Source organism: Citrus sinensis, chromosome 7, assembly GCF_022201045.2.
Source record: "Citrus sinensis cultivar Valencia sweet orange chromosome 7, DVS_A1.0, whole genome shotgun sequence".
NCBI lineage: Eukaryota > Viridiplantae > Streptophyta > Magnoliopsida > Sapindales > Rutaceae > Citrus > Citrus sinensis.
In genome coordinates this window covers 12,595,727-12,620,553 of record NC_068562.1, presented here as the reverse complement: position 1 = coordinate 12,620,553, position 24,827 = coordinate 12,595,727, and the positions used below count along the sequence as shown (strand labels likewise).

General features: G+C 35.4%; 1 protein-coding gene and 1 pseudogene across 1 annotated transcript; one reads left to right on the top strand and one right to left on the bottom strand.

Annotated features, from left to right (window-relative positions):
• The first annotated feature begins 7,357 nt into the window (after window positions 1-7,357).
• On the top strand, window positions 7,358-20,816 carry LOC127903826 (pleiotropic drug resistance protein 1-like; annotated as a pseudogene).
• A 259-nt stretch (window positions 20,817-21,075) lies between these two features.
• LOC127903641 (probable disease resistance protein At5g63020) lies at window positions 21,076-24,795 on the bottom strand. The gene is made up of 2 exons (XM_052443948.1): window positions 21,923-24,795; window positions 21,076-21,821 (listed from the first exon to the last, which is right to left on the bottom strand). Exon 1 carries the CDS (start codon window positions 24,674-24,676, stop codon window positions 21,941-21,943), a length of 2,736 nt encoding a protein of 911 aa, XP_052299908.1. The 5' UTR covers window positions 24,677-24,795; the 3' UTR covers window positions 21,076-21,821; window positions 21,923-21,940.
• Between the last annotated feature and the right edge of the window lie 32 nt (window positions 24,796-24,827).

Below are 24,827 nucleotides of genomic sequence, written 5' to 3'. Positions count from 1 at the left end.
TCAAAGCAGAAATCAGCAGAGTCTGTTAAGAAGCTTTGCCAGCTCAGCAAGTTTGTTGGAGCATGCTTTTCATTCTGTTTTGTAGTTAAGATTACTTAATAAGTTTAGCTCTCTTATTCTAGTTTTTTTTGTATATAAGCTAATATTGATTTACTTTTGTAAGTAATCGAGAATTATATGAAATAAAACTTCAGAGTATTCCTTTCATTTTCTTAGTTCCCAAATACACTTTACAGTTGCAAATCTTAACTTTCAAACAACTTGCGGCTCCACTACTGGCGCTTCTAACAACACTACTTCCTCACAACCGATTGCACCCATCATTAAACTTCCTTAAATCCACAGTAGGGGTGGGCATAATTGAACTAGACATAAAGTTTTTTTGGTTTTGTTCGATCTTTTAGCAATTTGGTTGGTGTTTTTTTTTTGAAAAAACTGAATATTTTGGTTCGGTATAAAATCAAATACTCTAGTTTGGTTTTCGATTCAAAATTTCAAATTGAAAATCAAATCAAAAACTAAAAAATAATTTTTAAATTAAAGTAATGCCACATGGTGTTTAGGAATTGGTTTAACCAAATCAGACCTAAAAATTTTTGGTTTGGTTTGATATTTTATAAGTAAAAAGAAAAACCGAATTGATTAATACTGAAACTGAACCGAATAGAAATACACAAATTGATTTTTTAAAATTTCCAAATCGAACCGAACTAGTGCCACCCATAAGCTGCACATCCAATCTCGGCCACCACCGGTTTCGATTAGCTGCGCAGCCACTGTGGGAACCACCCAAATCCTATGACCTTCCACCTCCAAGTTCTCCACCGTTGGACTTTATCACCATCGATCACCACCATTACAAGAATCCCTAATCTTTATCGACCAAAACCCAACAATCATCATGACCAATCATTGCCCGAATATCCACTACAAAAGGCCACCTCACTACTATAAGTCATTGTCGCTTCAAGTCGATTTTCCGACCAAACCGCCGTGAATCGAGCCAATCCGTGACCACCACCCAGCTCTTTACTATCAATGCTTCCAGATTTGATCATCACGCTCCTTTTTATGGCTACCAGCTGCCTATGATATAAACTAAATTTCAAAGTTTATACGATTACTAACAAAATCAAATGGCTTATCAAGAATTATTTCATGATCTTCGGAATTTTTCTGGGCTTGTTGTTGATCCTAAGGCTATTTTTGATTGGATATTTGTAATTGAAGATTTTATCATTGACAAAATTCTACAAAAGAAGCATGTCAAGTATGCCTCTTAAAATTTTACTGGATACACTTTACATTGGTGGAGAAATTTAATGGCAAAATGAGTTCATCAAGGAAAATATAAGATTTGCACTTGGTATGATATGAAGAGGAAGATTAAAGCCCATTTTATATCATGATTATGCTGAAATGATATTTTATAAGTTTTAGAATTGTCGACAAGGCATGAAATCTTTCCGAGCCTATCTTTATCAATTTCAAAGTTATTATTCTCGTGTAATTTTTCTGAAAATGGTTATTTATTAATTTTGAGATTTGTTAAGTGATTAAATCACAGAACAAATTCCTTTTCAATCTATGACTCATCATGACTTTTGGGATGTCATTAAAATCACGTTACGAGTTGAAACACAAATCCAAATAAAAAGAAGTCAAGTATCGAAGAAGTTAAGTCGACCACATCAAGACACTAATCTAAGATCCCTAGTCTTATCACAAGACAACAACCTAATATCACATGTCAGTAGCCTAAAGTGAAAGACATCAAGGTGAAAGAAGTTTGTCTCTCCACATGTTGAAGATGTGCCTAATGTTGCAGAAGAAAAAGGTATAATTTATTATTAGTTTAAAGTTTCAATATGATAATTTGTATGAGAATGTGCATGATGTTTCCTTGGAAGACAAGACAAATTTTAAAGATGATGAGATTATTGATTTATCTAAGATTTTTAAAGAAGGAGAACTACCTATCTTGATTTGAGCATTGAGCCTAATAGTATGATTGAGAGAAGCTGAGATGGTTGAAATGGTTTTACAAAAAGGTTGTGCTAGAAGAAGATTTGATTGAAAGGATGAAATTTATTGGATATCACATTGAAGTTCAATTAGAAAATGGTAAGAGTTATTTGATTGTCATTCATTCTTATTGCCTTAAAGAATGTATTAATGAAGGAAATTGATGAAGTATGGATTCTTTAGAGTTTCGAAAAAGATTGAAGAGAAAGCCAACAAATTTAAATTACAAGATGATTTTTCTTTCACTAAAAGTTTCATCCTCGAGACTGTATTCAAGCTCGAGGAGAGTTTCTTTTAAAAGGGGGGAGACTAATGTAGGACGTTATTTTAGGATTCTAGAATTTTACTATTTCAGGTCTTTAATATTTTATTTTAATTAGAGTCCATTGTGTTTTATGTTTCTTTTATTTCTATTATAATTGTGATTTAGTTTCCTTTCTAAGTTAACTTAGGAAAATAGATTTACTTGATTATAAATAGAGGTCTTATTATTGTAACTTGAACCTTTGATCAATTAACAAAATCCTTCTTTTATAATTCCTTTTGGGATTACCTCTCAAAAAATCTCTTGTAGAGTTGTTTGGATTAAAGTATCATTTAATTTCGCTTTACTCATTATTAAAAATATGATTGAGTCGTTTGGATTAGAACAAGATCTAATTATGCTTCGATTAGAGTGTAAGCTAATCGTATTGGCTTGATTCGGAGCTAGAACAAATATTTTGTTTTATCTATCCTATCAATTCTACTTCCGCTACCATTGTCAACTAAGCTAGGGATCCTTAATATATATAATGGGCTTCATTCATTTTCCTCCATGAAGAAAGTAAGTAATTTTTCCTTATCTTAATTTTTAGAAATATGGGTAACTATTCACGTCATTAGCTAATCATAAAAATATGAGTAGTCTTCATTCATCTCAATTCATGAATGTGAGCCACATTAAGTACATGCTTGTAACATATATCTTAAATTTAGTTCATGTATTAATTTATTAATAATGCTTGCAACATATCCATGAACCATATTAAGAATATGCATGTAACATTCTCCCACTTGGGTCACATAATTTTTGTGCCTTAATGTTAAGTAATGATGAAAACTAGCAGGATGAAAGGAAGATCTATAGCCAATTGAAAAAGATAGATGCAGATAGAATTGTAAGCATGCCTCTACCTAGGCACCCAAGGAATGATCAACTTCTTTAGCATCATGAGAAAAGAGGTCAGTACAGTGTCAAAAATTGATATCAGGTAGCCTTAAGATTGAAATTTCCCGCACTCCCATCAAGCTCTAGACATACAACCAGCCAATGGAATATAATATGGACTCTTGATTTACCTGAAAAATTAAGGATTTTCATGTGGAGGGCAGCCAAACACCTTCTCCCTTCAAATGAAAATCCTTGGAAAAGAAAGGTAGCTAGGAACCTGTATGTCAGATCTGTAGCAATGGTGTAGAGAACATATTTCATGCGTTGGTCACTTCCATAGCAGCTAGGAAGGTATGGAGGCTTACTCAATTTGCAGAAGAGCAGAAAGGAGAGGTTGGACAAGATATATTAAGTCTGTTGCATGGAAGGGTGTCTACAAAGAGAAAGGTTGACACCGAAATGCTAGTGGCTGTTTGTTGGGGGATTTAGAGTGCAGGGAACCAGTTTCTCTTTAAAATGAAGAAGGAAGATCCCCAAATAGTGTTGGCCAAGGCTGAAGCTATTTCTAGATGCCTACAAACGAACTCAACGGCCAACATCCATATATGTGGATATCATCAAACGAGAATATTGCAGCAAAATTGGACTCCTCCACTAGCTGGTTGTTTCAAGCTGAAATGGGTGCAACCGCCAACCGTGATAAACAAATGTCAGGCTTTGGGGCTGTTATTAGAGAAGCTGGAGGAAATGTTATAGCAGCAACAATTAGATCTTCAAAGTTCTACGAAGATATGGCTTACATGGAGGGAGAAGCTATGCAGCTGGGTTTGCAAGTTGCTGGAAATGCAAAGCCATCTTCTTTCATTTTTGAGACAGATTCTCAAGAGGTAGCAGATTTTGTGAACAATGGGCAAAGCAGCATGAAAGAGATCTTTTGGGTTGTTTCAGAAATTCAGAACTTAATGAAGTATCAAAATTCTAGCATATACCTAGATATTGTAATGCAATTGCTCATTCTCTTGCTAAGTTAACATTAGAGAAATGTGAAAATGTTGTATGGACGGATTCATATCTTTTCAGAACTAATGTCTTTATTCGCTTCTTTTACTTAATCGAAGTTTAATTTCCCTTTAAAAAAAAAAAGTACAAATCTCTCTGAATCAATTTTGCCCTTCTGTCATATAACCGCATGCGAGAGGACTTATTAGTCTTTACTGGAAGTACTTATAAATTATGGTTTGAAATGGTTTTTTTTTTTTTTAATTAGATGTTGTGAAGCAAATCTTTGAGCTTTGGGTTGTATCAATTGCTTTGTAAATCTAACCTACCTGCTGGTTATAATCGGAAAAGAACACCCTGTTTTCTTTTTGACTTGTAATTGATTGAACTTATTTGATCCATCATAATTCAAGTATACAAAATGATTCTTGCTCTTTCTCTTCTTTTTATTCTTAATTCTCATGGTACAAATGAAGTTTAAAAACAAAATTACACACACACACACACAAATGTTTACAAATCTTGTTGATAAAAGTTGAAAGTGAAATAATTATGATCAGATTGAATTTGTTAAGCAGTCGAAAATTTTATAATTTGTTAGTTTTAAATCATTTTTTGTAGTTAATACTAAAAAAATTAACACTTTTATATTTAGTAATATTCTAACTATTAATAAATATTGTTTTCTAAATATGTGCTTTAAAATAATCACAAAAAAAAATTAATACAATCCAGTGCAGCACTAAACATAGTATAATTAAAAATTAATACAGTATAGTGTATCATTAAATGCTATACAACATTACTATAACACAATGTTAATACAATATAACATAATGCAATGCACTTGCATTAAAATAATACAACATAGTATGTCAAACGCACCTAATGTTATTAACTTAATTAGAAAACCCCACATGAATTATTTTTATTACTTTACATTTTCGTTCGACTAATCATGTTATACTGCACTTATTTGTATAAAACAATTAAAAAAATTGTATTTATATTTGATTGGATACAATAAGGAAAACAAAATTTAATTCTATTTTATAATTCTATCTGAAAACAGTTTTTTTTCTTTTTAAGAAAAAAAAAGAAAATTAATCAAACGTGTTATTTTTTTCTTAGATTCCTTGTATTCAAATAAAATTGTATCGACATCATGATAAACGGACCCTTACATTCTTTTTACATTTTTCCTCTCTCTTTGTTTTACGAAAATCCGTCGGATAATATTACTGATGTGATTTGAGATATTTTTACACGCAATTCTTAGACACACCACATAATTTACAGAGCCGCCGGTAAGTCAATTCGGTCTCTATTTTCAATGAGGCAAACTGAACGAAAAAAAAAATGAAAAATGTGTATATAAGAAAAAAGAGATAAGATAGCAAGAATTTAACAACATGCGTGATATACATGTTGCAAAATATGATATTTAGTAACATTTTAAATTTGTGCGTTGTTAAAGTTTTACTTTTAACAACATGCTTTCATTGTGAGATATAATATCACAATGGTTCGTTGATAGTGGCGGATTTTATAGGTAAAATGACAATGTGCAACCTAAAAATATTTTATTAAAACTTTCATCTTTAGCAACTTTTTTAAAAAGTTACTTTGTTAATAATTAGAATGCAGCACAACATGCGAGTATCCTTTATAACAATTGGAAGATTTGAGCTTATTTTAAAACATAAACAATTTTTGTTTAATTTTACTAAACAACATGGGGAATTGGAGGATTTGTACTTATTTTAAAACATAAAACGTTTTTGTTTAGTTTTGCTAAACAACATGGCATGGAGTTATACTCATTTTCCCACAAAAATATTAAACAACAATAGTCGTATTTCCCACATATCAATTTCGCCCCATTTACATTTAGTAGTCATTTTCCCTGCCAAACCTATCAATCCTATCCAAGAAACAGCTGCTTTTATAGGCCTTCATGGGACGGGAGCGTCACCAGTTGAATTTGGGTGAGTAAAACGTCAATAAAAGATCAAATTATTCTAATTTATGGGATGATGACAAGTATAAGCAACTCCTTGAATGATGACAAGTTACCTACTAGTTAGTACCTCACGTTTTTAAAGATCTTAGTTGAAATAAACACTTCATTTGATTAGCCATTCGAATTTGAATCTTAAAGAAAGTAAGGTGAATAAGTTTAATTTGCTTCTAGATAGCTAGAATTTGAGTTTATACCTCTTTCGGAATTAAAAGCTATAGGATTATAACAGTTGCATTCATTTATTAGGCGACTTTGTTGGTCTCTCCACTTTTAGCTTGGCAAACAAGGGTTCATTAGCAAGGTAATTAACCAGAGCCAAACCTATGACAGTATAGCACGCCGGGCTAAATGAAAAATTTTAAAATTATATTTTAAAGTGAACATAAAACTTTATAAGTAGATTAAAAAATACACCTAACAGAAGGCACATTAGGAATTATTATTATTTTTTGGTTTTAAAAGTTGAAAATAAGCATTCAATTCAAATACTAAATGGAACTATATTTGTACATTTCGTGGCTTCGGACAATAGAACTAATCATTTATAAAATGTGAATAAATGGTATTTGTAATTTATCTTTCAACAAAGATATCCATATAATTTGGAGCAAAAAAAAAAAAAAAACCTGATTTTCCTTATGCGAATTGATGTCTTGATGAGGTGTTGATATGAAAATATACGCCTCATTCAAAAATCTTATAAGTGGAAAAAAAAAAGATTAACAATAAATTTTGATAAATTAATAACAAAATCTAAGTTTCCTACCTCGATGGGGAGAATAACTTGAGAAAATGGACAACTAGTGGAAGGGCTCGATAAAGAGGATGGGTAAAAAAGAAAGTGGTTAATTAAAAAATGACTAATATATGTTAATAATCCAGACATTTGAATTTCAATTTGAATATTTACTGGATGGTTAAAATAATTGTACTAATTATGAAATTTATCATCTAATAGATACATAACATATAATATTAAGAATCAAATTGAAATCCCTCTTCCCGTCAAGGTTGACCAAAAGGGGAAAAAAAATACTAATCTGAGCTGTGCTTTTTTTAAAAGAAAAAATTTGCATGACAACGATCAATTTTTGCTGTTATATATATATATACTATATGTATATAACTGTTGCTCATCAATAATTTCTAGATGCCTCATTAGATAATACCCATCTCTGTTTTTTGATTTCTCATTCTTAAAAAGGGAAAAGAATTTCTGGGTTTTGTGATAATCTTTGAGTTGTAATGGAGAGTGATAATAATGAGGTTTACAAAGTGAGTAATAGTTTACGTGCAGGAATTACTTCTGTATGGAGAAGCAATTCTGTCTCTGCGGGTGCATTTTCAATGTCTTCGAGGGAAGAACAAGATGACGAGGAGGCTCTAATATGGGCTGCAGTACTTGAGAAATTGCCTACTTACAATCGTTTGAAGAAAGGCATATTAACTACTTCAAGAGGTGAGGCTAATGAAGTTGATGTTAACAATCTTGGACAGCAAGAAAGGCAGAGGTTGGTTGAAAAATTGGTGAAAGTTGCTGAGGTTTATAATGAAGAGTTCTTGTTAAAGCTCAAGAACCGCATTGCCAGGTAACATTTCTCTTTATGCTTGTATTCATCAGTAACGTTTGCATGCATGTGTGAGAATAATTACAATATCATATTGTGTGGCAGCGAGTCACTGTCTTATATATACTTTGTTTTGCTCAGAGTTGGAATTAGCCTACCCACAATTGAAGTTCGATTTGAGCATTTGAATGTTGAAGCAGAAGCATATGTAGGAAGTAGAGCCTTACCAACATTCTTTAACTTCTGCGCCAACATAGTTGAGGTATCCACCTGCAAATATAAATAATTAATTTAAAAAAAATTAGTTACCTTTTTTTAATTTCTCTTCTCAAGTTCTAACGATATGTATGTGTTTGAAGGGTTTCTTGAACTCTCTTAACATTCTTCCAAGTAGAAAGAAGCACCTGACAATTCTCAAAGATGTCAGCGGGATTATAAGGCCTGGCAGGTGAGAATTTAGTATTGAAATAATATTGTTGTTTATTTATTTGATACACTCTAATTTACTCCTACTTAGAGTAATAATCTTCAATTTATCCTTAAAAAATACAAAAGCATTAATTTATTTTCATTTACTTTTGAAAAATAAGAAAAGAGAAAAAAAATCATCTACAACCCCCTTGTTTAGGCTTATCTTATAAATGAAAATGGAGATAAATTCGGTTTTCAAATATTTACCTTCATCTTTTAAACAAAAATGAAAATAAATTGAGTTTTAAGATGAAAATGGAAATAACTTGACTTTTTCACACTTCGTGATGACGAGCAACTCTCAATCTACTGAAATGAGCTTACTCCTATTAAGATTATAAATCATTCTAGCTGGGGATAGATTGAAGTTTACCCTTATTTATTCTCCTTCATTTCTGTCATTTCTTATTGTTTTCAATTCTTTTGTTGCAGGATGACATTGCTTCTGGGTCCTCCAGGTTCGGTAAAGACAACACTTTTATTGGCTTTGGCAGGGAAGCTTGATTCTAGTCTAAAGGTGAATATATAGTTAAAACCTCTATATATTTCAGGGGTTTGGCTTCAAGAATTAGCTATAGTAGTTCACTCTCTTTTTTTTTTTTTCCCCCTTTAATTGGATAACCAAAGTGTCTCTATGAAGCTTTCTGGTGGGGTGACATATAACGGCCACAACATGGACGAATTTGTGCCCGAAAGAACCGCTGCGATATCAGTCAACATGATGTCCATATTGGAGAAATGACAGTAAGGGAAACCCTGGCCTTTTCTGCAAGATGCCAGGGTGTTGGATCCCGTTATGGTACGTATGATTCTTTTTCTTTTTTCCTCTTTTGTTTTCCCTTCAACTATAACACGTTGCTTTTGTTAAATGCAGAAATGTTAGCGGAGTTGACCAGAAGAGAGAAGGCAGCAGGTATCAAGCCTGACCCGGATATTGATGTCTTCATGAAGGTAAGAGGAGCTGAAGATTGTTTAAAAATTAAAATGTGGCATTAAACAAAGGGTAAATGTAAAATTAAAATGTAGCATTAAACAGAGGGTAAATGGTTTCTCTCTTTATGAAATGATAATCTTTAAAATATTCTTAAATTATTGTAAACTTCAACTTATATACCCTCATTTTTATCCTAGAGATAATAGAAAAAATGGGGGGGGGGGGGGGGGTTTTTTTTTAAACAAAAATAGGATAAGTTGAGGTTTGTAATACTATGAAGAGTATTTTGAAAATTATTATTTTATAAAGAAGTAATTTGAAATTAATCTTAAATAAACTTTATTCTAACCCAACGGGTGAATATTTTTTGGCTATGAACTTGGATGTTCAATTGCTTTAGAGCCAAGGATGTTCAATTTGTCGTAGTCATTTACTTGAAATTAGTTGCCCTTTTTTTCATGTGTTCTTCAGCTAATAGGAGAAATTACCTCCCTCGTGAAATGACAATTTTAAAAATACCCACTAAACTTGTAATATTTCATATCACTTGGGTATGAGAAGTCTAATACTTATAAAGGTAATCTACACCTTAATTGACAAGATGCATTTTTTGGTGTATGGGCATCTTGAGAACAAACCCATGAGAGCCTAAGTAAATTTGACAAATGGTATTAAAGCCAATCTTGACTTAAAGTGTGAGAGTCGGGGATCTAAGCCCCATGGGATCTACAATCTTAAAAATAACCTCTCAACTTGTAATATTTTATATACTCTATACAATCTTGCGTAATGCTTATTTTGGGGTCCAGGGACACTTTAAGGACGAATCTGTGAGGGTCTAGGCCTAAAGCCACTAATATCTAGCCAAGTCTAAGTTGGATCATGTCAAAATTATTAATATTTTTTAATTAAAAAAAGGGTAAATCGAAGTTTGTAATAAGTTGGAGAATATTTAAAAAATTCTCATTTCCTGTGTTGATAATCCGATATTTAGTCCTTAAAATAAATATCATGGAGTTACACCCTGTTTCATTTTCTTATATATCCCAGTCAATCCTCCATTTCTCACGTCACAGGCAGCAGCAACAGAAGGCCAAGAAGTCAGTGTGATCACTGATTATATTCTAAAGGTAACATCACTATGAACCGTTAAACTTATTATTTACTGTCAATGTCAAGACCAAGTAAAATAGTGTCACTATTTTGATAAAGTTTCATCATAAACTTATAGATTCTAGGCCTGGATGTCTGTGCTGATACCATGGTAGGCGATGAAATTTTAAGAGGCATATCAGGAGGACAAAGGAAGCGTGTTACAACAGGTAAGTGCCAATACACCATCAGTTCATATCTGTTACACAGAGAGATTAATTCAAGCTTAGAATAATTTTCAATGATAATTATAGGTGAAATGCTGGTGGGACCAGCACAAGCACTGTTCATGGATGAGATATCTAACTCTACAACTTTCCAAATTGTGAATTCTCTTCGGCAGTTCATTCATATCCTTGAAGGAACCATTCTGATCTCTCTCCTACAGCCTGCACCAGAAACATATGATCTATTTGATGACATTATCCTAATATCTAATGGCCATATTGTGTATCAGGGTCCCCGCGAATATGTGCTAGAGTTTTTTAAATTCATGGGCTTTGAATGTCCGAAAAGAAAAGGAGTTGCTGACTTCTTGCAAGAAGTATGTGCTTATATATCACTTTTTATTACTTTTCAATAAAATAAAGAAGAGAATTTGTCTTAAAGATGAGCATTGTTTTTGTTTCTCTGATTTATCAGTAAAATCCTGAAACAAATTCTAGAACTAGGAAAGTAAACTTCCGATTAAATCTCCACGAATAATGATTATGTTACAGGTGACGTCACAAAAAGAACAGCAGCAGTATTGGGCACGTGAGGAGGAACCTTACAGGTTTGTCACAGTCAAGGGATTCACTGACACATTCAAATCCTTTTATTTGGGAAAGAAACTTGAGGATGAGCTTCGAATTCCATTTGATAAGAGGAAGAGCCACCGAGCTGCTTTGACAACTAAAATCTATGGTGTTAGCGAAAAGCAGTTGTTGGAATCTTGCATGTCAAGAGAACTTTTGCCAATGAAGAGGAACTCATTTGTCTATATCTTCAAGCTCAGCCAAGTAATGACTTAATCTTGAATTTTTTGAATCTTTTCTTAGAGTAGTAGTGACGTGGATTTTTCCCCTGGTTCTAGCTTTCAATTATGGCACTGGTTGCGATGACACTCTTCTTCAGAACGAAAATGCACCGAGATTCATTAACTGATGGAGGAATTTACACTGGTGCCTTGTTCTTCGTTGTTAATATAATCATGTTCAATGATGTTGAAATATTGAATGAAGCTGAACTTGAATCAAGTCATGTGGGAGTATTAGCTGGAGCATACTTGCTGACCAAGGATGTTACTCACACGAGAAATGAATTGAGAATCACACGTGACAAGCCAGAAGATTCCAGTTGGCAAAATAGCTATACAGAGATTCCTCTGACTTTGCATGATGAAATAAGTTAGTTAGAAATGTACGGTTGTGATCAAATTTTTAACATGCATTTCGTGTGTTTGTAAATTCATGAATAAGTTGGATGCTGAGCTAAGCAGCTATATAAACTAGCTAATTGTAATTTTACTAATTGAGCTTAATAAAACAGTTAGATTCAGCTTCTCTCATCTTTCTTCGATCTTAAGAATTCTTTCATGGTATCAGAGCAGTTTGAAGGGTTTTGAGTGTCAGATTGTGCATTTGAAGCATTGTTGAGCACTGAACAAGTGATCTCATTATTGTTATCAGAACTCAGATCATTAGGAGGAGTAATTTCCAGATTCTGACTGTCAGATGAATTTACACTAGCTGTTGTTGCCTCATGACTGTGACTCTCAGAAGGAAAAGACACAGTGAGGAATTTACTAAAGGTGTTTGTGAGTTCAACTGACTGTTTTGGTTCAGTACACATGAACTCTGGATCTGTTTGGAAAGGAAAAGAGTTTTCATTGAAATTTACATGTGCTGCAATGCATATTCTTCCACCTGAGCTAAGGCACATGTAACCTTATGTGAATGACTAAACCCCAAATTTACACACTTTGAAGTGTGAAAGCTGAACTTATGACTATTATAAGGTCTTAGAAAAGGATAACACTCACAGCCAAAAATCTTTATAATGGAATAATTTGGTTTCTTTGAATAAAGAGATTCAAAAGGTGTTTTGTCATTGAGAACAGGTGTACTGGTTCTGTTTATAAAGTAGGCTGCATTTGAGAAGGCTTCCCACCAGAACTTTAAAAGTAAGTTGGCTTGAGAAAGAAGAGTTAAACCAGATTCTACAAGATGCCTATGCTTCCTTTCAGCCTTTCCATTTTGGTGGTGAGTGTATGGACAAGAATATCTTAAGGATATTCCTTCATGTTTAAGATATGTTTCAAAGGCTTTGTATTCAAGCTCACCTAGCTTATCAGAGAGGAAATCAAAGAAGAAACTGGCAAGGAAATTTCAACTTCAATGGAAATAACAACAGCTATGGTGGAAGACAGCCTGGAAACTCAAATGCAAGGCAGTTTGGTGGAGGAAACTTTAATCAAAGCTCAAATGCATCTGATAAGGCCAAAGGCAAAAGTCAGATTGATGAAGATGAACCTAAGGGACCTTGTCAAATCTGCTTCAGGAAGAATCACACTGCTGCTCACTGCTGGTACAGGTTCAAAAAGAATTATGTACCAAATCAAATGCCAAATCGAAGAAGTGCTTATGTAGCTGAAAATGGAGGAAACAGAGATGGTGCATGGTATCTCGACAGTGGAGCAACAAATCACATTTCAAATGACTTCAACAATCTCAACATCAGCTCAGAATATAAAGGGAGTGATCAGCTTGCAGTAGGTAATGGAGCTAAACTTAAAATAGTTTCTATTGGTCATTCATTGCTCAGTACACTTGAACCACACACCTTACCTCATATTAAACTCAATCACATACTTCATGTTCCTGAAATAACCAAGAATTTGATTAGTGTCTTAAAACTTTTGCATGATAATGATGTTTATATTGAATTCAATGAATCATTTTGTGCTGTTAAGGACAAGAGAAGGGGGAGTGTTCTTATGAGAGGAATGGCTAAAGATGGATTGTACAAGCTGCTGTGTTTGCCTCTTAATTCCAATCAAGCCAAGTCTGTTCTATCATCATCTACTATCAGTTCAAGCCTATTCTTAGTAAATAAAGCTTACAAACCAGAGTCTATGCTTTCAGTAAATTGTAGTGAAAAATGTACAAGTAGCAAAGTGCTAGACCTGTGGTACTTTGCTAAGGCCAAAGGCAAAAGTCAGATTGATGAAGATGAACCTAAGGGACCTTGTCAAATCTGCTTCAGGAAGAATCACACTGCTGCTCACTGCTGGTACAGGTTCAAAAAGAATTATGTACCAAATCAAATGCCAAATCGAAGAAGTGCTTATGTAGCTGAAAATGGAGGAAACAGAGATGGTGCATGGTATCTCGACAGTGGAGCAACAAATCACATTTCAAATGACTTCAACAATCTCAACATCAGCTCAGAATATAAAGAGAGTGATCAGCTTGCAGTAGGTAATGGAGATAAACTTAAAATAGTTTCTATTGGTCATTCATTGCTCAGTACACTTGAACCACACACCTTACCTCATATTAAACTCAATCACATACTTCATGTTCCTGAAATAACCAAGAATTTGATTAGTGTCTTAAAACTTTTGCATGATAATGATGTTTATATTGAATTTAATGAATCATTTTGTGCTGTTAAGGACAAGAGAAGGGGGAGTGTTCTTATGAGAGGAATGGCTAAAGATGGATTGTACAAGCTGCTGTGTTTGCCTCTTAATTCCAGTCAAGCCAAGTCTGTTCTATCATCATCTACTATCAGTTCAAGCCTATTCTTAGTAAATAAAGCTCACAAACCAGAGTCTATGCTTTCAGTAAATTGTAGTGAAAAATGTACAAGTAGCAAAGTGCTAGACCTGTGGCACTTGAGATTAGGTCATCCTAATGTTGTTGCACTTAGGAAAACTTTGTCAGCTTGTAACATTTCTCTTGGAAATAAAAAGTTTGATTTGTCTTTCTGCAAAGCATGTCAATATGGAAAACAGCATAGACTGTTATTCAAAAGCAGTGAAAGAAAAACTAAACATGCTCTGGAAATTATTCACAGTGACCTCTGGGGTCCTGCTCCTACAATTTCAAATCAAGGGTTTAGATATTACATAGCTTTCATTGATGATAAAACAAGCTACACCTGGATTTATGGTTTAACACACAAGTCTCAAGCACTTACAACATTTATCACTTTTAAAAACCAGATTGAAAAAAGCCTAGAGCTGAACATAAAAGCCTTACAATGTGATATGGGGGTGAATACAAAGCCAGTCTAGTGGCAAAGGGCTTCCTACAACCATAAGGATTGTTCTAAACCTTGCTGTTGTACATGACTGGAAACTAAGACAAGTTGACATCAATAATGCCTTTCTAAATGGGGAGTTGACTGAAACTGTGTATATGCCTCAACCAGAAGGGTTTATAAATCCAGATTATCCAAGGCATAACTGCAAGTTGAAGAAAGCTCTTTATGGGTTGAAACAAGCTCCTAGAGCTTGGTTTAACAAATTGAAATCAGTGCTGGAATCATGGAATTTTTGTAGAGCAAAATCATATACATCTTTGTTCTTCAAACAGAATGGAAATGATGTGGTTATTCTACTAATTTATGTTGATGATATTATAGTCACTGGAAGCAATAACATTGAGATTGAACAACTAATTCAGGACTTAAGTAGTACTTTTGCTCTCAAGGATTTGGGGCAGTTAAATTTCTTTCTTGGTATTGAGGTGACAAGAAATGAAAACACTCTAGTGCTATCTCAAACCAAATATCTAAAGAAGTTACTTGCAAAGTTTGATTTACAGAACTGTAATGGAGCTGATACTCCACTTGCAACAACTGATAAGTTGAGTAAGTTTATGGGAACAAAATACTCTGATCCTACTCAGTATAGAAGAGCTATTGGAGGACTTCAATATGCTGTACTTACCAGGCCAGAGATTGCTTATGCAGTGAATAAGCTAAGTCAATTTATGGCAAGTCCTCTGCAGCCTCATTTGTTAGCTTGCAAACGAGTCCTAAGTTATTTGAAAGAAACTGTTGACTATGGTTTAAGTTTCAGGAAGTCAGACTCTTTTGATTTGATAGCTTATTCCGATGCTGATTGGGGTAGTGATCCTGATGACAGAAGATCTACCAGTGGTTATTGCATTTACTTAGGTGACAATTTGGTTAGCTGGAGCTCAAAGAAACAGAGTGTAGTGTCAAAATCATCAGTAGAATCTGAATATAGAGCCATGGCGTTAGCATGTGCAGAGATAACTTGGATTTGCTCTGTTCTCAAAGAGATAAATGTAAAGCTCAGCTACACTCCATTATTATTAAGTGACAGTACTAGTGCAGCAGCAATTGCCACAAATCCAGTTCTTCATTCCAAAACAAAACACATAGAAATTGACATTCACTTTGTAAGAGACATGGTTGAAAAGAAAGAAGTAGAAGTTGCATTTGTCTCAAGCAATGATCAAATTGCTGATGTGTTAACCAAACCACTTACTTATCCTAAGTTCAGCTTCTTCAGAAACAAACTTAAAGTCTCTTCCAGAGATTTAAGTTTGAGAAGGGATGTTGAAATATTGAATGAAGTTGAACTTGAATCAAGTCATGTGGGAGTATTAGCTGGAGCATACTTGCTGACCAAGGATGTTACTCACACGAGAAATGAATTGAGAATCACACGTGACAATCCAGAAGATTCCAGTTGGCAAAATAGCTATACAGAGATTCCTCTGACTTTCCATGATGAAATAAGTTAGTTAGAAATGTACGGTTGTGATCAAATCTTTAACTTGCATTTCGTGTGTTTGTAAATTCATGAATAAGCTGGATGCTGAGCTAAGCAGCTATATAAACCAGCTCATTGTAATTTTACTAATTGAGCTTAATAAAACAATTAGATTCAGCTTCTCTCATCTTTCTTCGATCTTAAGAATTCTTTCACAATCGAATGTCGGAGATTTCTATGACCATAGCAAAGCTTCCTGTTTTCTATAAGCAAAGAGACCTCCGATTCTACCCTTCATGGGCATATGCTCTTCCCGCATGGATCCTCAAGATCCCTATCTCATATGTAGAGGTTTCAGTTTGGGTATTCTTAACCTATTATGTAGTCGGTTTTGATCCCAATGCTGGAAGGTAAGAAGATAAAAACATAACTTCAAAACTTTTAGAAGCTGCTGAAGGTTTTGTCACATGTTTAATATCTGTTCATCCAACTGTTTTACAAGGTGATTGTGTTGCTGCAGGTTTTTGAAGCAGTACTTGCTGCTCTTTTTTCTTAATCAGATGACTTCTGCATTGTTCCGATTAGTTGCAGCGACAGGCAGGAATATGGTTGTTGCTAACACATTTGGTTCATTTACATTGCTCCTGATTTTAGTACTAGAGGGATTTGTCCTTTCACGAGGTATAAGAAGTAAATCAGTTTTGGAAAAAAAAGGATCTTTTTTTCTCTTGAAGTTGAACTTAAATTCCTACCTTACTAGTTTGGTAATGCAGAGGACATAAAAAAATGGTGGAAATGGGCTTACTGGTGTTCACCTTTGATGTATGCACAGAATGCAATAGCGGTTAATGAGTTCCTTGGTAATAGTTGGAGAAAGGTAATGATGCCTTGAATGAGCCTTGTATTGCTGTATTCATCTCTGTATGACGTGCTAATGTTGGAAATCTTTCACATAAAGATTTTGCCAAACAGAACCGAACCACTAGGAGTTGAAATTTTGAAGTCTCGCGGGTTCTTCACAGATGCTTACTGGTATTGGCTAGGAGTGGGGGCTTTGTCTGGTTTTATAACATTGTTCAACATTGGTTTTACTCTGGCTCTAAGCTTTCTTAACCGTCTGTATCCTTAAGTTTTCCAGTTTTTCTCTTTCTTAAAGTGGGCAATTCTGATACAGTTTGTGCTTATACCAGCAGCGTTCGGCAAGAATCAGGCTGTTATATCAGAGGAATCTCAAAGTAATGAGCATGATAACAGAATTGGAGGAACCGTTCAGTTATCAACCAATGGAAGTAGGTCCAGCAAAAAAAAATCACAAAAGTGATCATAAAGCTCATTTGAAATATTTTTGTATGTAATGAGAGGATTCTTTATTAGCCTTTTGATATTTACTTAATTAAGGTTGACATGCAGAGAGTGGCCATGACATTAGGCGAACAAACTCCACATATCTCACAGAAGCGGATACTAGGGCCAATCATCACCAAAAAAGAGGAATGGTTCTTCCTTTTGAACCACATTCCATCACCTTTGATGATATTACATACTCGGTTGACATGCCACAGGTGACATTAATATATATATATATATATATATATATATATATATATATATTTTATAAATCAATATATCAAGCAGAAAGGATATGTTTAAGTGCAATACAAGGACGGTTGAGAAGGAATCTCTCTAAAATTCATTGATTATGAAAACAGCAAGACGGTTTACAATCAGAATTTTTTAGGCTAGAAATTGTGGTAGCTAAATCAGTAGGGAGATAGAATAGGCAAAGAAAAAGGAGTTAAGACCCAAATTGACTGTGATAGCATCCAAGAAATCTCCTTGACTATCCCAAAACACCCAACCACAGGCTCTAGCACCAAGATTATTGAGACACCAACATAAATAAGCCTTGAAACTCTGCACCTTCAAACATCAACACAAATGTTGTTAATAAATAATAATTGATAAGTCAAACATGGAAGAAACACACTTCTGGCATACTAAGGACCATGAAATCAAGAAGGATTTCCATGAACTCATAATCTGAGGAGACGAAGTATATTTATCTGGAAAGATAATTTTGTTAGGAGCCTTCCAAATATTCGTGAAAATTAAAGAAGCAAACCATGTACCTAATGAAAGTTATATGAAAATGGAAACCCTTGTAGAGAAGTGGCAAACAAGCTAGCCAACCATTCTGCAACAGGGGACATGAAAATACCACATCTTAAAAAATTGTCTTGTGTTTCAGGAATTGAAATAGACAAAATATGAGAATTCCATTCAGTATCTTGATTATTTAAAACAGCTACTCTTGAATGTCAACTAATCAGTTTGATTTTAACTTTATAGGAAATGATAAACCCTGGTGTTTCCGAAGACCAATTGGTGCTTCTGAATGGTGTGAGCGGTGCTTTCAGGCCGGGTGTTCTTACAGCTCTGATGGGTGTTAGTGGTGCCGGGAAAACCACTCTGCTGGATGTTCTGGCTGGTAGAAAAACTAGCGGATATATAACCGGGAACATTGCAATATCTGGGTACCCTAAGAAGCAAGAAACATTCACTTGCATTTCAGGATATTGTGAGCAAAATGACATCCACTCTCCTAATGTTACCGTGTACGAGTCCTTGCTCTACTCAGCCTGGCTTCGATTACCCCCTGAAGTTGATTCTCAAACCCGAAAGGTTGGTGCTGAAATCCCATAGTGATTCAGTTTTAATTTTAACCTTGAATACATTTTTGGCAATGGTTTGCAGATGTTTATTGAGGAAGTCATGGAGCTTGTGGAATTGAACACACTGAGGAAAGCACTGGTTGGTTTGCCTGGTTTAAATGGTTTGTCAACAGAAAAGCGCAAGAGGCTTACCATTGCAGTTGAGCTCGTGGCAAACCCCTCCATTATCTTTATGGATGAGCCAACTTCAGGGCTAGATGCACGAGCTGCTGCAATTTTTATGAGAACTGTTAGGAACACGGTGGACACAGGAAGAACAGTGGTGTGCACTATCCATCAGCCAAGCATTGACATATTTGAAGCTTTTGATGATGTGTAATTGTTAGTACTGGGCCAAAAGATCGAACTTTCTATTTTAATGATGTGACTGTGATTGTATAACTTGCATTGCAGCTGTTCCTGCTGAAGCGAGGGGGACAAGAAATATATGTTGGGCCATTGGGTGAACATTCTAGCCATCTTATCAAGTATTTTGAAGTATGAAACATTTCAAATTACAAAAATGGGAATTTAATTTTAAATAACATTACAAAGTTCAAGAGTTAAAGTACATCATGATACTAGCTAATGCAAGTGCATTTTCTTTTTATGAAGGGAATTCCAGGAGTTAGTACTATCAAAGATGGTTATAATCCGGCAACTTGGATGTTGGAAATTACCACTCCATCACAAGAAACATCTTTGGGGATTGATTTTGCTGGTATTTACAAAAGTTCGGAACTCTACAGGTTGGTTCATGTATAGCATTACTAGAATCAATCAAACAGAATGCCAATGTTTTTGTTTGTTTAAGGTTGATTTTGCTTCAGGAGAAACAAAGAACTGATCAAAGATTTAAGCAAGCCTGCTCATGGCTCAAAGGATCTTCATTTCGCTACTCAGTATGCACAGTCATTTTTCACCCAATGTATGGTTTGCTTATGGAAACAACATTGGTCATACTGGCGTAATCCATCATACAATGCTGTTAGATTTCTGTTTACGACCGTCATAGCCTTGGCATTTGGGACAATGTTCTGGGACATAGGCACTAAAATGTAAGTTACAATTTGGAAATTGGAGCTGTATAGTCAATTGTTAATCCAAGCCTTCTAGTGTCATTTACCTCTTAATTTTAAATTTTGACATTTCAAATCGTAGCACAAAGAAACAAGATCTGTTTAATGCAATGGGTTCCATGTACGTTGCTGTTCTCTTCCTTGGTGTCAAAAATGCTTCATCTGTGCAGCCAGTAGTATCTGTTGAAAGAACAGTCTTCTACAGAGAAAGGGCTGCTGGATTGTATTCGGCCTTCCCATATGCCTTCGCCCAAGTAATTTGTCCAACAGATGGCATACTTCAAGTATTGTAAATTTCTTTCTGTCTTTTTACTTAACTGTTTTTTTCTTTTTTCCTGCAGGTTTTAATTGAGATTCCTTATATATTTGTTCAAGCTGTCACATATGGTGTTTTAGTCTATGCAATGATTGGATTTGAATGGACTGCCACAAAGTTCTTTTGGTATTTATTCTTCGTGTTCTTCACTTTATTGTACTTCACCTTCTATGGCATGATGGCAGTTGCAATGACGCCAAACTACCACATTTCTGCCATCATAGTGTCTTCATTTAACGGATTATGGAATGTCTTTTCCGGGTACATAATCCCAAAAACAGTAAGTATCAGCTAGCCATTAATAATATAAATATGCTACATTACCATAGCTTTATGTAGTAATATTGAATCACTAATTCTTTCCTTCCATGTTTTTCACTTGCTCGATAACAGAGGATTCCAATATGGTGGAGATGGTACTATTGGGCATGTCCAATATCTTGGACATTGTATGGATTGGTTGCTTCGCAATTTGGAGATAAACAAGACAGGCTTGAGTCTGGTGAAACTGTGGAACAATTTTTGAGTAGTTATTTTGGTTTTAGACATGATTTTCTTGGAGTTGTTGCAGCCGTTGTAGGTGCACTCCCAGTGCTTTTTGCACTTATCTTTGCTGTAGGAATTAAGGTGTTTAATTTCCAGAAGCGATAGAAGTTTAATATAAATTCACACCATTTTGCCATTTTTATTATGCATATAATTGAAGAGAACTCAGATTTTGAAAGCCATTGGTTGCATGTGTGTCTGTTATTTAATTGTAGCAACTTGAACTCCATTCTGAGTGGCTTCCTCCTCCCCATGAAGCATTCTCTTTCTTTTTCACTTCCAGGCTAAGCTATTGATTGGAATCCTTGGAAATCATCCAAGTGTTGCCCTTTTACATATCAAAGTACCCAAGAAAATGCAGATAAAGTACTGAAGCCGTCAATATTATGTACATTATATAGAAAAGCATATAAGCATCAATTCGCCAACAAGCCCGTTTACATATTGTTAAGTAAATAAGAGCACCAGCTCAGCCATGCCATTATCCCCACCCCGGAGTGGATCACCTTAACCGAATGGTACGAGCAGAATACTGATAATGAGTCTTCTACAAACATGGGCCGACCATAAACATATACCGAGCAGATACACATTCCCCAAAGAGCGGGAACAGAATCTCACGAAATCACGACAGTTGCGCTTTTCCCAGAACCATTAAGGGAGACACGGTGTCCCACGTTTACCCACAATGTAGCAGTTGGAGTCCCATGAGGGGCTGCCACTACCCGAGAAAGGGGGGATGAAGGGTGAACGGAAACGTGGGACAACGACTATAAAAGAGGAAGAAACCAATGAAGAAAGGGAAAAAAAGGGAGAGAGAAGGGAAAACTCTGCCAAATTAAAACTAGACTGTTTTTCTGCATAAACTGAGAGTGAATCGTAAGTCATTCAAAAATCTAAATTGAACCGTTTTTCCGTAAACATCTTGTGCTAACTTAGGCATCGGAGGGTTTACGCCGGTAAAACTATCGGCGTCTCTGATCCATTTTTTGTGAACGCAGGCTTAGCAAGATAAAAAGGGGTGATTCCAACCCAGTGACGTAAGCGATCGTTAAGGCAAGGAGAAAGTGACATCGTTCCCATTAAGCATATAAGTGTTGGTGGAAGAATCTGGTCGGGTAAAGGGCGAGCAGATTTCAGCATCACCACATATTAAAGCATACATCAAAAAGAAAGAATGTAACAAGAAGAATGTAAGAAAAGGCACACACCAGAAGTCAAATGTAATCTCAGGTCAGAAATCTACGTTCAGCCATAAAAGTTCGGTCAAGAGGTTTAAAACAGGAGAAAAATGCATTTTTAGTGGCGTCATTCTCCCATTGAAGCTTATTCCACCAGCATTCTTCTCCGTGAATAACAATTTTATGCTCTTTTGCACTATTGGAATCAAGTGGAAGCTTTTTAAGCCAATTGCATTGATGTACAATGATTTCCTTCAGATGTGGAAAGGGCACAAGCTTCCAATAGATGCTCTTTAAATTTTGTAGACGTACTAATTGAAGATTCTGGAGTTTTGCAAAAGGACTCATATTTCCCATCATCTCTGCAATGTCAGCAGATTTTCCAGCGCTGACGATTTCTTTCATAACAGAGCAACTTCTTACATCAATAGACTTGAGGTTCGGAGCAAATACAAGAAATGTCAGGTCCTTCAATACAGGGCAAGAATAAATTTGAACCTTATTAAGACTCCGGAAAATATATGGTTGGCACATTCTTTTTACTTCCCCAGTACAATCAATCTTTAATTCTTCCAATTCTTCACACTGAGAAATACATAATTTCTTGAGGTGTTTCAGATCAGCTAAAGCTGCAGCATAAATCGACTTGGAGTCTTTGAAGCATTGGAGGAAAATTGCTTGAGTACAACTTCTTAACTTATGTGAACTCAACACACTTTGAAGAGCATGACGACTTCTCAAAGTGATGTCCAATACCTCTAAATATTTCAAACCAAGCAATTCATCTGCTAAGAGTTCACCCCCATCAAATAAAATGCTGTCTCCTGATGCTTCGTGAAAAACAGAACTACCAGAGCCAAACATTCTCAACACGTGCAGCATCGAAAAGCTAGATATTAAATGCCTTGGAATGGTAACTAGAAACTTTGTTTGATCCAAATTCAAACATTTAAGGTTGATCAAGGCCTTCAACTCTTCTGGCAACCCTCTTATACTAGTATATGAAAGATCAATAAGTTGTAGTGAAGCCAATTTTGAAATCCCTGAAGGAAATTTGTGTCGTTTCGTAAATGACAGGTTTAAAACTTTGAGAGATGGCATAAATTGGAAGAAGTCCTCAGAGATCCACCTTAACTGATTATGGCTAAGAAATAAAGTAAGCAGATGAGGGCATGTAGGAATATCTGGTAGATGCTTAATGTGATTTTTCATCAACAACAATCTTTTCACCTTTTCCCATCCTTCAACACCTGGAGCCACTGCTAATCCAGTACCTGCATAAACCAAAATGTTTTCCTTCTCCTTCTCAATTTCACTAGCTATCCACAAAGCCATATCACGAATAACGTCATGCATTTTCACTTTATCATCTTCTACCTCCTCCAATAAACATGCATGAACAAGAGTGCCCACAATGTAGTATCCTTGATTGTGTGCTCCAAACCTGTCATTTTCCTCCAAAAATCCCTCTCCAATCCAACAATCTATCAAATTCCTTTTAAAAGTATTCCAATCTTCTGGATATAAACAACAATATAAAAAACAAGATCTAATTATATCATTTGGCAGACAATCATAGCTGAATTTTAAAAGAGGATAAACCTCTTTCTCCAAACCTGCAAGCTCGAAAGTTGATCTTCTTAACACTTCAATTGCATATTTCCATTCTTCACGTGTCTTTTTGTAGGCCATGGCTCGACCAATGGTAATAAGTGCAAGTGGCAAACCACCACACTCCTTGGCCACAACTTGGGCTAGTTCAAAAACATGAGGATGACTCTTAAGAGTCTCTTCTCCGACCTTCATCTGAAACAATTCCCAAGCATGCTTTTCTGTTAAGCACTCCACTTTGAAGTTTCTATGAGCTTCCATGGAGCCACAAACATTAATAAAACGGGTTGTGAATACCACTTTTGATGCGGTTGTACTTTGTGGGCTTGGAAGAGGGACTCCCACTTTGTTTAAATTAACCCGCTCCCATATATCATCCAACAACAAAACAAACTTCTTCTCCCTTAAAATCTTGAAGATTTCTAGAGCTCTCTCGTCAAGATTTTTATTCTTCCATGAATCATCAAACAGACCTATCTTTTTCCCGATAATTTCTTGATTTTTTTCAATCTGCAGGTCTTTTGACACTACAACCCAAATCACACAATCAAAATCAGATGGACTCTCAAGAAATTTATTGTTGATTCTGGTGAGTAGTGTAGTTTTACCGACACCCCCCATGCCATACAGACCAATAATTCCGGCTGATTCTTCAACTAGACATCTCCACACGTCTTCAAGCGTTGATTCCAAGCCTTTTACTATAGCCTCAGTAGGTCTTTCATCTGCGACAGAAGACTGATCTGGAGCTATTTCAGCCACCACTTCAAAAAATCTTTCACCCTCCAAAGTCTTCACATCTCGTAGCGCTTTAACAACTTGTTTCCCAAACTTGTAGCTTGAGTTGAAGTCCTTGGAACAGCATCCTCCAAGACATAATTTCTCAGTTTCTTGAGGGCCATCTCCTATCAGCTTACCAGCTGTAGTCTCCACAGCTTCCACCCTTGACAGCCAGCCCTGCACTTGATCCGTCCGTTTCACTCTTCGCTGCTCGGCAACCATAACCCTTCTCAACACATCATTCCTAGCTTCAATCAACTTCTGCAGCTCTGTCTGCAAATCAGCAAGATTAGCTTCTAGCTCACTTGCGTAAGCTGCTTTCCTAATTGTGCAGTCTAGGCAACGGGATAAAACGGCATCACATGAGATTGAAAACGAGCAGACATTGCCCATGATTCTAACCGATGAGATGAGTGTAAGATTTTTCCGTAGTTATTAGTTTGACAGGAGAGCTTCAACTGAGGATAAGAGAGCAAATGCCTAAGCGAAGACAGTTTTTTTTTAATAGTGGAGCTGGGCGTCCTTCGATGATAAAATTTGAGAG